Below are 15,585 nucleotides of genomic sequence, written 5' to 3' on the forward strand. Positions count from 1 at the left end.
CTTGTGGGATGAGGCATTCTCTGTTCTGACCAGCCTCACCAGTGATGTGATGCCTGGACTCGCAGAAACAGTGCAGACAGCCTCACAGGTCAGTCGTGACCACATGGTGGCCAAGTGGATAGAGAACCACTTAACAGACATATTCAAGGGCTAGTCCCTAACTGGTCAAATACCCATCTTTGCTGTAGTATAGCTCAGGGCCAGTGAACATGAACTTGATGTATCACGGCGACAGCGGGCAAGGGTGGAGGCAGAATTAAGTCAACTTCAGAGCGAAATGGCTGAAGGGAACACACTGCCCCAGGTCACTCCTGGTGTGCCACCTAGCGCCACTACCGAAAGACAAGACCAGCAGGAAGATAGTGAGGATCAGGAACCAGACTCAGGGACCATAACCTTTAGAGCTGCTGAGATACCTCTGGTATCAACAGGTATTTCGCCTGCCCCTATGTCTCCTGTCAGCCGTCCATTGCAACACCCTGCTAGACCCAGAGCACTGCAACTCAGTGCCTGGCCCCCTCAGCCTCTACACTCTCCCGGTCCCTCATACAAGGACCTGAACAAAATCGCACACAATATAACCTGCTTTGATCCCAAACCAGATGGTTCTAATGATATCTTTTCTTATCTGAAAGATATTGATTTCTACCTGCAACGGTTCCTCAGAATCACAGTAGATGACAAACTATATGTGATTAAACTGACCTCCAGCCGCGACGTCAGTAAATTCATTGAACATCAGTCAGACTATGTGAAAGCGCGATATGATGTGCTTTGCCAAGCATTGGAGGAAGAATTCTCCAATTACCTGTCACAGACAGGACTGGCCGCTGCTTTGAATGTAAAACAGCAACGCTAGGAATCCCCTCAGCAGTATTATAACAGACTCAGACAGGCATATTTCGGACCTAGAAATGACTCCGGAATGGAGGAAGAGTTAAATTTTAAATCATTATTTATCCAAAACCTCCATCCCCACACTAGTCATCAGTTGGGAGTCTCAGATTTCCCTCTAGCAGACAGCTGCGGGACTTAGCACTCAGAGGTTTCCTAAAATCACAACAAAATAAACGGTCCGAAATACCCAAAGTCTTAAATGTCGACTCCAACTCCCCACGTTTAGAGTTGGAGGGTGCCACCCAGGCCGATCCACAAAGATCTGCCCAGGACCCTTCACCCACTCCGTGGTCCAGTGAGGGCCCGAAATCTCCTCCGCCCTCACACCACTACAAATGCTACCCTCCTCGCAGGCCAGACAGAAATCGCGGCAAAGATTTCTGGAACCCTCGGGACAGGGCTGGGTATGGTCGTGACTATTACCCTGCAGAAAACCGCGGTGCGGGCTGTGGAAAACCAGCATATCCCCATAAGGGATATGAGAGAACAACTCAGAACCAGCCTTCTGATGCTAATAAAGAAAAGAAGGATAAATACTGGTATCAAAATAAAGAAAATCATGCCAAAGACAAGTTTAAAGGCAAGGAATTTAACTCTAAGGAGTTAGAGGACATCCGCCGAATGCTTGCAATGATTTGCAAAGAGAAAAAGAAAAAACCTGACGTTCTTTCTATCACCTCTGTGCAATCTGACCCAGAGCCATCCTCTAACACCCCAGAAATGGTAGAGAGTTTGTAGGAGAGGTGACAAGCGAAGCTCCGTCTTCTAGTATGCCGTGCAATCTCCTTGTGACCCAGGCAAGCACTGAGGACCAAATGGTACAGGGGGGTGACTCACAAACACCCTACAGTTCTGTCTTAGTTGTTCAGTTAGACAGTAAGGAAGGTTTAACACCAGACGACCCTTCGGTCATTGAAGGCGACACACCCGTCCAACAATTCATGGGACACTTAACTGAAAAAGGAGTTGCATGCAAGTTCTATTTGTCCACCATTGTGGAGAGAAGGCTAGTATATGAGGCCCTGCTGGACACCGCATCAGATGTTATTCTAATGTCCTCCACCTTGTTCCACCAGGTTCGAGCCATTGCGCGGCGTGCAAATCGGGAGATACAGCTCCAAAAGTGTTCTCTTAAAATTCAGCCATACTCACATGCAGGCCTCACGATCCAATCTATGGCACTAATACACGTAGCCATTGGACCAATGACTTTAGTGCATCCAGTTCATGTGTCTCCTCTTGAAACAATTCCCTTCCTCATCGGCAAAGATCTCCTTAATCGCTTTGAACCACTGACTGACTTCAAAAGGTCAAAAATCTGGGCACAAGTGCGTGAGCCTTTGCCCATCTGCACCCCACATCACCCGCTCAGTGTTGCCGCCTTGAAATCCGGCCTCAATCAATAGGAGATCCACCAAGTCAGATCCCTCACTTTGAGGAGGAGGAAACTGAGCCCATGGTGGCCACACCAGAGACCGCAGTCTCTTCCTGGCCCCCTAATGCCATGTTAGAACAGCGGAGCACTTTTCTGTGCACTTTCACTAAGCCTTCCACAACAGATACTCCCGGCCTTCCCATCGTGAACGGCCTCACAATGCAGGACCATCATGTTGACAATGTCGTTCTGGCTCTGTGGACTGACAAGTCCGCCATAAGCCAAACCCTCTTTGAGACCCTGCGCCTCACTCAACCAAATATTCCTTTGGTGAGCAGTCCTTGTCGCTTTCCTCTCGACCCAACTTCAAAAGTAATGTCACCCACTGATGGAATTTGTGCTCTAACCATCCAGTGGAACAAAAGGGTACTCACCCATTACTTCTTGGTCGTCCATAACTTGCCACATGACTCTTACATTGGAAGTGACTTCTTGGTGCACCTTGATGTCCACGTAGACACCCTCAATAATGTGCTGTGATGTTTTGACAGAAACCTGGTCCTCAGATCCCAGCAACCTAGGCTCAGGACAAACTATTCCTGAGGTATGTCAGGTTACTAACCAAGGTTCCCTAGTAGTACCCGCGAACACCGCCAATGTACCCATCCACCTGGTCATGCGACCTGGCCAACACTTAAGCCACACTCATGCACTTTTCCAACTGTCACCTCAGTTCTTTGAACTAGGTCTCACCCTAGAAGCCACACCTTTGGTGGAAACACGAGCAAGGTACACCTATCTGTTCGTACGAAATGAAACCACTCAACCCTTGACAATTCCTCATTCATCTCCTCTGGGATGGTTGGTCAGTACAAAATTCCATGACTTCGAGTTGCGAATCCCTATTATAGGACCAATGCCTGAATCCTTGCTTCTTGATCATCCAGAATCAAAGGTGTTCTATACTCAACCGACACAAGCCGTTGCTCTCTTCTCGACTCTGGAGCACCACCCACGTTTGTCCGCCAATACAAAAGTCTGTTGGCATCCTATGGACCGGTACAAGAAATCATTGATGACTTGCTGGAAAAGGGCATAATTTTATGGCCTGTCATAAAACCTAATGGTAAATGGCGCCTGACCATTGACTATCGGAAACTAAATCAACAGGTTCCATTGTCTCAGTGGCTGATGACACAATTAGAGCAAGAACTTCCCTCGGTCCGAAACGCTAAATACTTTTCCACCATCGATGTAGCCTCTGGATTCTGGACCATCCCGGTGCAAGCAGAAGACCAACACAAGCTAGCTTTCACCTTTGCGAACTGACAGTATACATTCACTCAGTGCCCCTTTGGGTATGCCAACTCTCCAGCGAAGTTCAACATTTTCCTGAATAAAGCATGCCCTGATGCCCGCGAGCAAGGCACCCTCATATATGTGGATGACATACTCATGTGTAACCACTCCATACAGGCACATATTGATGAGATTGATCATGTTCTTGACCAGCTCACAACAGCAGGTGCGAAAATATCACTCTTCAAATGTCAGTGGTGCAGAACAAAGGTGAATTACGTCGGTCTGCTCGTAAGAACTGATGGCGTCGAACCACAAGTGAGTCGAGTGCAAGGGGTAACAGACCTCACAGCACTCACCAATCTTAAGGAACTCTGTAGTTTCTTAGGAGTATGCAACTACTCATGCCAGTTCATAGAAAACTATGCAGACCTAGCCCGTCCACTTTATGACCTACTAAAAAAGGATACTACATTCACCTGGGGCGAAGCCCAGGAACAAGCCATGCAGGCACCGAAATTGAAACGGTGCACAGCCCCATGCCTTGCCTACCCTGACAGTAGCAAAGAATTCTACCTAGAAATGGGGTTCTCTGACCACTGTCTCAGCTCCGGTCTGTATCAATTACATGACAAAGACAAACATGTCATAGCCTATGCTAGTAAAACTATGCTGGCTGCTGAACACAAATATAGTGACTGCGAAAAAGCACTACTAGCAACAGTGTGGGCAGTCAAACATTTCTCCAACTACCTAGGTGGTCAGAAGGTGATTGTTGAAACTCATCATCAGCCAGTCACTTTCCTGAACAGCCAACAAATTCGAGAGGGTGTCGTAACTAACGGTCGAGTAGCCTCCTGGCTAATGGCTCTCCAAAGCTTTGACTTGGAGGTATGGTACGCACAAAACTACAAGAGCCCTCTAGGCACAGGCCTTGCCTCCTGCAGGCGATGCGAAGGAGACATTCCTTCCCAAGTGCCACAGACTCCGAAAACCCTCATACCTACCGTGGCTAACCACCACTATTTTGACCCTAACACATGCAAAGACCTTGTCACTGCATATGTAGATGATTGTTCGTTTCGCCGAGAACACACCCTAATGGCAGGGGTGGGTATTGTTGGAATAAACGGGTGGCCTCACAAACCCCTAATGTTCAAATTGGGTGCTCAGTCCTCCCAATATGCTGAAATAGCAGGAATTCTCATCACAATTCAGTCTGCGGTCCAGAATCTGCACAGACTCCAACTATGCGCGCCTAAGCTTCACATGCCACTTGAAACTGTGGAAAAAACCAACAACTACAACACATCAAACAAAAAGCCAGTCAAACACAAAGAGCTTTTTGCAGCGTGTGAACACTTGGTAGACACACGACCTGCAGATCTACTGGAAGAAAGTGAGGGGTCACTCCCGAGTCCCGGGAGATGACAAAGAATTCAATGACCAGGCAGATAGCTTAGCCAAACAAGGGGCCCGCGAAGGCACATCATGGACATTCGATCCCTCTCTTTATCCAAACACGCCCGACATCGAAGTCCTAGCTATTACACGGTCTCGAATTGTAGTGACAGCGTCACCTGACAATGCTAAAACTGCCATTGTATTAACCCTGCTTTTTCTGACACCGACTTAGTTACTCTCCAAGCTCGGGACCCATCCAATTCTAAAATGCTTATGCATTAGGAGTGAAAGCCAGCCTTCACATTAGCTACCATCATCAAAGCTCAGGTCAGGCAGGGCGAGCCAACTGAACTGTTGTTAGCATACTGAAAAAGTACGTAGCAGCAAACCAGCGAGACTGGGATGTCAAGCTACCCCTTGTACTGATGACCATACATGCGACCCCACATGATGCGGTCGGGGTCTCATCCTTTGAGTTGATGACAGGGAGACAGATGACTCTGCCTCTACATCTGTTATATCAGCCAGGTGAAGCTAGCATAGCAGTAGCCTACACCACTCATCAGTATATGGAGGATCTGCAGAAACACCTCAAAGCCACTTTCGCATTTGCCCAGCAGAAACTGGGAAAAAGTGCAGAAGGTCGCAAAGCGTACTATGATCACAAGGCATCCCATGACAAACTCCAAATAGGGGACAAGGTATGGTACTACATCTTTGTCCAACCTGTTGGAAGGTCGCGGGACCTTCGTGGGAATCTGGCCCGCAAATTCCTACCCCGATGGTCCGGTCCCTACACTGTAAACCCAAATTTGGTTTAAATTAACTTTTTGAGTAGTCTTTAATTATTATTTCAAGTTTTGCTCAAAACATTTGCCATTACTAAATCAAATTAGTTGTTTGAATTATTTAGTTGAAATAATGCAGTGCAATGATCAAGATAAGTAGAGATTACTTAGTATGTTAAGTTTTGTGAGCAAGGGGCGGGGCTTGTTCCATTTTTTTTTTCTCCAGGCAACAGAAAGTTCTGTGAAGAGCCGTTACTGTCTTTTCTTTAAAAAGAGCTGCTCATTGCTGTGACTGAAAGCTGTGGGCTTGTGAAAGCAACATTACTTCAATTGAAAAGGTTTGTATGCAAATATATTGTCTGATAAAATTCATTGCCCCTAAGACCACAAGAAGTCACAACAAGTTAGCTAAGATTTGAAGTTATCTAGCGATAGCTAGCTTTGTTTCAACAAGCTAAGGTTAAGATCCTGTTTTGTTTGTGTTCTCTCGGTTAACAATTTAGCAATAATCTAGCTAGCATTCATTTTACTTTATTTTTACGCATTAACTAGGTATAACGTTAGTTAGCTAATATACAAAGGTTGTTTTTTTCGGCTCAAAATTTTAGCATATGTGTCTGCATGTGCTGGCTAATGCCTACCGTTCTGATTAAAAATTGGGATTGAGTTTACACACGAGTGATATGTTTAATTAAATCAGTAAATTCGCGATTTTCTTTTCAAATGTATGCTTAATTAGACAGTCATTAATTGTGCTGTCACGGTAAGAGAAATTTATCCCCGCATTTTATCGCGAAAGCCCCCACCGCCGCTCTTGGCCGTGTCTCGGGGCTGACGCGACGCGCCGCGTTCCCGCCCGAGCCTCGTGTTTCGGAGCCGCTGAGCCTCATGTTTTGGCCGGCCGCATTATAACTTTAATGCTTTTATCTTTACAGTTGTAATCATTAGCGGAGTTTGGTTAATTTTATGCAATGGGTTTAGTATAATTGTAATTGTTTAAGTGTTCTCATTCTGTTTTTGAGGTTCATTTGAAGATGCAGTGGAAGTGTAAGTATTGTGAATTTATATGTGAGAAAAGGGGTTACCTTTTAAAGCATTATAGATTAAAACATGGGGCCTACAGTAGAACTGTGCCTTTTCCTTGCTTACACCAAGAATGTTTGTGTACATTTAATTCCATCAATGCACTTAAGGTCCACTTGTCTAAAATTCACAAGAAAGGACCGGATGCACAACTGTGTGAAACAGCTCAAGTAGCTCACTGTCAGTTATGTGATTTTTCTTCACCCTGCACAGAAGCAGATTTTTTCAGTCACTTGCGCAGCACACATTTAAAAGTTAATCACAAAGTCCCATGTCCATATAAAGGATGTAACTTTAATACTACTGTGTACTCCACATTTAATGCACATATAAGTAAAGAGCACAGAACAGACAACTGGAGGATGTTCAAACCGGAAATAGTCATTGCTAATTTAACTAAGGAAACAGCCCAAGATGAACATATGGTTTCAAATGACACCCCTGATTTAGTGGACAGTGAGGATTCCAGCAGTGAAGAGCCTCATGATCTAAAGAAACAGCTGGAGCACAACCTAGCAGCTCTTTTTTTAAAGATGCAAACGATCCTTCATATTCCAGAAAGGTCTGTACAAGAAATCGTACAACAGCTTTTACAGATATGTGAACTCTCCCAGCCATTGCTGCATAATTCAGTCAAGGACATTCTGAAACATCACACAAGTGTAGATGATTCAACTCTAAGACAGTTAGTTCGAGTTGTCTCGGAGAACAATGTCATAACAAGATTTTGTGGCAAGGATGGCTCTTTATCAACTATTAAAAGGAGAGCAGCATATGTGAGCAGAAATTTTACAGTGGTTACACCGGTGGAGTATGTTATAGATAGAGGAAAAAAATGTACAGCTGTATACGTTCCTCTAAATGCAATGCTACAGAGCATGTTAAACAGGGCAGACATTTTGGACAAAGCTCTTCCAGTACAAAACCATGTGCCGCATGAGTACAATACATATAGAGATGGTTCATACTGTAAAGAAAATTCCCTCCTTAAAGGGGAGGAGTTCAAAATCTCTATTGGACTTTACACAGATGACTTTGAAGTGTCCAACCCTTTAGGAACATCAAAAAAGAAACACAAAATGAGTGCAGTGTATTGGGTGATAGCAAATGTGCCATCAAAATATAGGTCCACACTCCACTCGATTCAGCTTGCTCTTTTATGTAAAGCATCTGATGTAAAAGAGCATGGCTATGCTAAAATTTTCCATCCTCTCATTCAAGATCTAGTCTATTTGGAGCAACATGGTCTATATGTTGAGAAGTTAGGAGCATCTATCAAAGGCACAGTGTTATATGTGGCTGCTGATAACTTGGCTGCTCATTCACTTGCAGGATTTTTCGAGAGCTTTGCAGTGGACAGGTTCTGCAGGTTCTGCATGGCAACAAGGAGCAAGATTCAAGACAAGGAGGTATGTTCAGGCGTCTTTGAACCCCGAATTAAAGACACTCACAACCGGCATGTGCAGGAGGTACGGCAGGATCCTATTATGTCTAAAGAGTATGGTGTGAAAGGAGGCTGTGTATTGACCGACAGTCTGCAGCACTTTCATGTTGTTCATGGTTACCCCCCTGATATACTGCATGACCTTTTTGAAGGTATTGTTCCTGTTGAGTTATCACTCTGCCTATCAGACATGATTTCCAAAAAATATTTCACTTTAGAGGCCCTAAACCATGCTATCAAAACGTTTCCATATGAGTTTAATGACAGAACTGACCAGCCTCAAACTATTGCTCAAGGCTTTTCTACCAAAGGAACAATAGGTGGAAATGGCCATGAGAACTGGGCTCTAATTAGATTGCTGCCACTTCTCATTGGCCATAAAGTACCTGAAGGAGACAATGCATGGGATATTTTGTTGCTCCTGAAAGACATAGTTGAGTTGGCTGTGGCAACAAGACACACTAAAGAGTCCATAAATTTTCTTGATTGCAAAATATCAGAACATAGACAATTGTTGCAAAGTACGTTTCCTGATTTCAAATTACGTCCAAAACACCATTTCATTGAGCATTATCCTGAGATGATTAAGGCATTTGGTCCACTTTCAGATGTCTGGACAATGCGCTTCGAGGGAAAGCATAAATTTTTCAAACAAGTAATTCGTAATGCTTGCAACTTTAGAAATGTAGCTCATACACTAGCTGTAAAGCATCAGAAAATGATGGCTTACCATTTAGACGCAAGTTCATTTTTCAAACCCTCAGTTGAAATGAACAAGGTTACTACAGCATTGATCACGTCTTACCCTGAGAATGTCCAACAAATATTCTGCCAGAGAGTGCCTCAACATACAGCAGTCTTTGTCGCATCATCTGTCTCTGTAGATGGAATAAAATATTGCCCAGGCATGATTCTCTCTGTTGGTTCATGCTCTGGACTTCCAAATTTTAAGCAAATCAAACAGATTGTGGCTATTAACACAGAGGTCCTGTTTGTCTGCAAGGTGATGACTGTATGGTACCATGAGCATCTCAGATCTTTTGAACTCTGTGAAGGCATTAACCCCTCCCTGTGTGTAGTACAATTGAAAGAGTTGAATGATGTTTTCCCTCTTCCAGCATACAGATTTGGAGACAATTTAATAGTGACACTCAGACGTTACATTCTGTGTTAAAAGGTCACAAGATTGATTGCTGCAATCCAAGCAACACAGGATTTTATAAATAGGTTTAATGGTCACATTTAGCAGCTTTCATCAATTAAGCAACCAACTTGTTAATCCTGTTAGAAGCCTGGTGATACCCTATCCAGTGATGGAATCAACAGTGGAGCTAAGAAAAAAGACTGTGAGTGTAGAAACTTGGTGGTCATTATGTTATGATTAATCTGTGTATAACCCCTACATAAATGTATATACATTTTCATTACAATAGACCTTATGTAGGATTATGTCAATTGTGATGACAAGCTTATGTAGGTAACATGTAGCCTTATGAACAGGAACCTAAGTTAAAATATTACCCATATTTCTAAAAAGCTAATTGATGATTATTGCTTTTATTTCCAAGATGACAGCACACCAGAAGATGACCTTGAGGGTCATTCTCACAGAGGCAGATATAAGAAAGGTCACCCTCAGTGCGAGGCCTGCTACAGTGGAGGATTTGATATGTACACTGAAAGAATCACTTGGACTTAATTACAACTACAGCCTTCAGTACAAGGATCCTGAATTTAATTACGAGCTATGCAATCTGACAGATATTGGAGATCTTCCTGAAAAACCAACAATCAAAGTCATCCCTGTACTTGAACTGGTACCTGTCTCAACGTCTGATGAAATCTTGAGTGACACACACAGTCCAGCAGATACAGAGGTCCTCTCACTCTCACCTCTTGAGCGACAGACACCTTGGCCAGAAGTTTTTGAAATCCCAACATTTTCTGTTGATGTAGAGTATAGACTTAGGCAGGCAAGTCTAATATACATTAGGGATGGAACACACTTAAAAGTATCAAAAGAGCTAAAGCATGAGATTCTGGAAAGACTGGCAGAGAGCATGTATAGTCACACAGCATACCCAAATAATGCTCAATTTGAAAGTGTCGCAGCAGCACTAATAAGCAAGCACCCCTGTCTCCAAGAACGAGGCTCGTCAAGTCGCTGTAGTGGTTGGAAAAACAGTCTGAAATATAAAATGGCTAATTACAGAACAAAGCGTAGAAGATCAGGATGCCTTGACGTTACAGTAAATGCAGGTAAACGGGGATTGCATTCAGCAGAAGGAGAACCAGCTAACAAAAATATCAAGAAGGCCAAGAAAGGTGAGCTCAACTACTTGCCTAACTTTCCAGAGGGGCTTGATCAGTCAGTCCTCGAGGGTGCCCGCAAATACTTAGTTGATGAAATTCAAAAGAGAACACCAGATGGACCACTTGTAAAACAGAAGATGGATGTGACATTTGCATTGAGGAGGAAAGAGGTTGTTGAATCCAAACCCGCCATAAGCAAGATGGTGGAACGTTGGCCCGCTCTCTTCACAGAAGATCAGGTATGTTCAAGAGGGATATGCCAATGTTTTAGTCTATCTTTCTGTTATAATTTGATGATAATTATGATGCCTCTGGATACACCTTTGTCATCTTCAATTATTGTTTTGCTCATTTATAATTCAAGGACAATGTGAGTCTTTATGGTGAACAGGTGTAGTTGGTTTTGAATGGAACAAGACATTGGTACCACTAGCCTCAGTATTGTTTAGACTTGAAAAGTATAATTGTTTTCTCTATTTTTCAGGTATACATGGAGTTCAATAGGATTGTAGGCAGGAACCTTAAGCAGGACTTCTACGAAAGCATTGATCGGCACAGTCTTCGTCTTATTGAGATATTTCAATCTAAGAGAGGGAACATCGGGCAGCTGTTGACGCACCTATCACAACAGACCAAGGTTGTTCCATATCCATTATACTTATACAATCAAAATCATGCTTGATTGATTCAGCTTTCTTATAGACAGTTAAATTCTTGTCATTGTCATTTTTCTCTCCAAAAGACTAAAGAGCCAACTGATATTCGGACTCTGGTGCTTAGAGGGCTTCCTATTATCCTTGGTGACCACCCCACAGACTTCTATAAAGCATGCTTTGTAAGTAACCTCTATTAAAAAGGACCATAACGGCATAATTTTGAATATTCACCATTATTTTTGTTTGATAAAAACTGAAAGCATAGTTTAATATAATCAAAGAATAAGATGTAATTTCAATCTGTCCATCCAGTTAGTTTATGTAGGATTTTGCAAGGTTTCAAGTCTCCCGATCTTCCAGCATCCAATTACACTGAGGTTGGATAAGTGTTCTTTTGTGAGCTCAAACCATTAAAAACAGACACTTTTACTTCATTGAAACACTTTTTTCTGACCACTTATGTGTAATCTGCTTGTGTAATGTACTCCGGCAGTAATGTCCATTTCCCTCATGTATCTGACTCTCCTGAGAGTAGACTTTTTGCTTAACATATGATAGTTAATTAATTATTTTGCTCTTATGCTTTTAGGATGACTCTGACGAATCATTCCATCAACTTGACATTGGGATCCTGCTTGTTGAACAAGAAGGTGCTGTGCTCTCATCTTCCCTCCATCTCAGTCCAGCCTCACTGAAGATCGTCATTGAAGGAGAAGTTGTTATGGACAACATCCAGGATCTCCCTAAAGCTGTGTGCATTCTTTTTGGACTTACTTACGCACTTCATCTCAACTATCCCAAGTCTATGAAGAACACATTTCACTTCATTCAACAGGTTTTTCTAACATTGGGTCACAGTGAACTGAAAGCCCGATTACAAACACTGAAAAACCAGCTTACACTCTGAAGAAATGCTGTTAATTTAACCATATAATACACCATATGATGAATACATAGACCCCAGTAGCCCTTCCAAAAATTTGCTTGTTTGTGGAAACCTAGATTACAAACCCTGAGAAATGCGGTTTATTTTACAGAGAAAGCATGTCCCCTCTTTTTATTTATTTATTTATTTTATTTAAAAAAAAATTTTTTTGCCCTACCCAAAAAAATGTGTGTATTCATCATATTATTGTGTTCTATTTGACTATAAGTAGCCATTCCAAAATTTTCCTTGTTTTATATTTACAATACATATGGCTTATTTTGAATTATGTCACAAAATATTTCATAAAAAATGGCTGTCTAGCCATTGTATTCTACAGATTTTTCAAGGGTTCTTGAAAGAAAATGGTTCTATAATATTTTTTATATTATATATATATATATATATATATATATAAGGTCTTTATTATAAGCTGTTATTATAACAATACCAGAACCATCTTTAGTGCTATAGAGCGCTATAAATGTTTATATATCTACAGCACATATGCCATCATGCTGAAAAATAATTTCATCACTCTATATAAATGGTAGAATACTTCTATATAGAACCATTTCCTAAAGAATTCGTGAAGAACCATTTTTGTAGATTTAGAAGTGTATCCGCATGACAGTGCTCAGTTGTGTTCAGATAATAACATGGAGTTCATCAGTCAATTTGAAATTTTAAATGCTTGTATCAAGTTTTAAAACATTTGTGTCCAATGTTTTACAAGCATACAGCAGAATTTTTTGAAAATATTCATTCTCAAAGTTAGACTTGTCAAGAAAGCAGTTTAAATGTCTGTTTTTGACTTGTCATTTGGTTGACTTGTTTGTTATTGCTGCAGTAAAACTTTTGAAATGTTACTTCGAAGGGTTTTTACATTAAAATACAATATTGAAATGTATCGTTTAATTTCTTCCTTTTTTTAGTTTTGATAACCAATGTGTAATTCATGATATCTCTATTAAATAAGTCTTTAAATTACAACAAAACAATTATATAAACTAATAATTTTAAGTAGAAATAATTAATACTTTTTTGTAGGTTAAACTTAAAAATAATTACTTTATACAACATAAAATGAAGACAATATTTATGTAAACTAAATATTTCAAGTAAATGCTACTAATGTAAACTTTGTTCATGTGCTTCATCAAATTAAAATGTTAAGTTAATACAACTTAACTTTTTTAGTTTCACCTTGTGTAAAAACTTAATTAATTTAAGGCAACGAGTTTCCACGCAATTTTCTAGTAAACTCAACTAATTCGGGTTTACAGTGTATAAGATCACAGACAAACTGTCCCCCGTTGTGTACCAGATCAAAATCAACAAAGTTCGGGGGCAGTACTGTGCTCAAGTGGGTCCACCTCAACCAAATCAGACTACACTAAACCCCCATGGGACTTGTAGGGGATACTAACACTTGTGTTAAGTTATAAACAATAGAACCAAAGGCAGGAAGGGTGTTGGTTAACAAACAACTACAGCATTCTACTCACACCTTAGTTCTTCTATCGTTTTTCCCCTTTTCCTCTCACTCTTCAGCAGGCAACAAGCTCTAACCAGACTGAGGACACTCAGGGTGCAAGATCCTAGTCCCTCATCGTCAATTATTGTAGAGTGTTTATCCTAGACGTAAAACTTTTATCAAAAGGGGGGTATAGTGGAAAATTTTTATAATTTTTCTAAAAACGTAAATACCCTAAATCTAATCATGAGCATCTCTCCCAGTAGGATGGCCCCGCTGCTCATTCTCCTGATCGTCGGCTCCCTAGGAACCGCCGTGCTCCCTGAAGTGATTGAACCGGGTCCTGACTCCGGAATAATACTGAAAGACCAGCCAGGACTGCTAATCACTAATTGTCACCTCCATACCCAGAGAGTATTTGTATGGTTGAATCCCACTGCGTTTGAACAAGACCTACCCATAAGTAACTAGAATCCCTTCAGCATGCAAACATCAACACTCCATATGCACCCATACACTGATAGGAAGACATCAGCTCTGAAAATGTGTTTGAATATGCTTGTTGATCTCACCTCCCTCCACAGCAAAAGTTCTTTTCAGCTCCATGCTCCCTGCAGGGCCATAAAACTGAAAAAGGGGGGAATGTAGGAATGTAGTGGAGTATGTACCCAGATCAAGAAATGAAAAATTAAGACTCTGACTCTCCACTGATAAGTTTTGGGACAGGACCTACATTCCACAGAGTGTGTGTGTGTTGAAAGACTCTGCACCCCCCCCACCCCCACCCACACACACACACACACAAACTCACGCACACACCTATGTCTGACAACAAAGGCTAAGCAGAACACTTTTCAATGACCCCTTCTTTTTCTGTATTAATGTTACCCTCTGTTATTCTCAGGTGACTGTCTACTAACTAACCGAGTGATGTGAATTACTGTTTCAATCATTAGGAAAAATTCCTGTCTCCATTTAGAAAGACGAATTAATTTGTAACATCTAGAATAGTTGGTAATGTACTCGATATATATATATATATATGTTTGATAAAAGTAATCCAGTACACTCATTATGCTATATTCAAGTATGTATGAAGTATTTTGATTCAATTATCAAATGTGAATTTTCGGAGATGCGAAACTGGAGAGGACTGTGAAACCGTGAAAGGTCACGTGAACCTCAGACCCAGGAACCAATCAGAGAACGAGACCTCCCAAATGGGCGTGACTGCGCCTCCTATGAAAAGGGAGCTCTTAACTCTGAACTCTCTCTTAGCTCTTTCTTAACTCTTAATTCTCAACTCTCTGAAAAGCTTTTCCATGCTTTTTGATCTCTTCTCTCTTTAAGCTCTTTTGTCTTCTCTCCACATCGACAAGCCGACTCTTCAAAGACTCTTAAAGAAAAGGACTTCACGCAACTTCCAAGGAACGCCTTGTGTCAGTGAGCAGTGCAATACAGAAACTAAAAGGGAGCGAGCCAGAGGAAATCCGTCAACTGACGTCAACACGCTCTGAGTGCGCCTGAAGTGGTCTGCCTCGCATGTGAAAATGCCTACGCTGACCCAGCATCAACACTCCCACGAAAGAACTGCGAGAGCCAGGCTGGACCATTCTCCAATCACCTCAAAAGCGCTGCTGTACCCATCGAGTGGTTGAGTCGAGAAAAAAGTAAGCTAAATTCCTCATTTTCAGAGCTGAGATCGAATTAAATCCCTTGGTAAAATTATACCCTAATTAAATCATTTAGCAACACCTCATTCACAAGTCATATAGCCTAGCCAATTACTAAATTCGAACTGGTTTCACCTGCGTTGATTCCGTGAGATTATAATGATTGTGCTATGTTTGTCAACCTATTATCTTTCCTTTTAATAAAGTGTTTCCATTATTTGAAATAATACAGTGTGTGGAGTTTGTTCCTT

General features: G+C 41.7%; 2 protein-coding genes across 6 annotated transcripts in view; one reads left to right on the plus strand and one right to left on the minus strand.

The window, feature by feature from the left end:
* The window catches only part of dnajc12 (DnaJ (Hsp40) homolog, subfamily C, member 12), a 61,347-nt gene that overhangs the window by 38,357 nt on the left and 7,405 nt on the right, over nt 1-15,585 (minus strand). The window lies entirely within an intron of this gene.
* On the plus strand, nt 5,931-12,395 carry LOC136705789 (sterile alpha motif domain-containing protein 3-like). Of its 3 annotated transcripts, none has more exons than XM_066679550.1 (6): nt 5,931-6,101; nt 8,179-9,636; nt 9,859-10,842; nt 11,088-11,240; nt 11,346-11,438; nt 11,849-12,395. In XM_066679550.1, exons 2-6 carry the CDS (start codon nt 9,523-9,525, stop codon nt 12,164-12,166), a joined length of 1,662 nt encoding a protein of 553 aa, XP_066535647.1. In that variant the 5' UTR covers nt 5,931-6,101; nt 8,179-9,522; the 3' UTR covers nt 12,167-12,395. The 3 variants fall into 3 exon arrangements, with proteins under 3 accessions (XP_066535647.1, XP_066535650.1, XP_066535649.1); XM_066679553.1 differs by having other exon boundaries at nt 8,179-8,255; XM_066679552.1 differs by lacking the exon at nt 5,931-6,101 and having other exon boundaries at nt 8,201-8,255; nt 9,468-9,636.

This window comes from Hoplias malabaricus, chromosome 8 (assembly GCF_029633855.1).
Source record: "Hoplias malabaricus isolate fHopMal1 chromosome 8, fHopMal1.hap1, whole genome shotgun sequence".
NCBI lineage: Eukaryota > Metazoa > Chordata > Actinopteri > Characiformes > Erythrinidae > Hoplias > Hoplias malabaricus.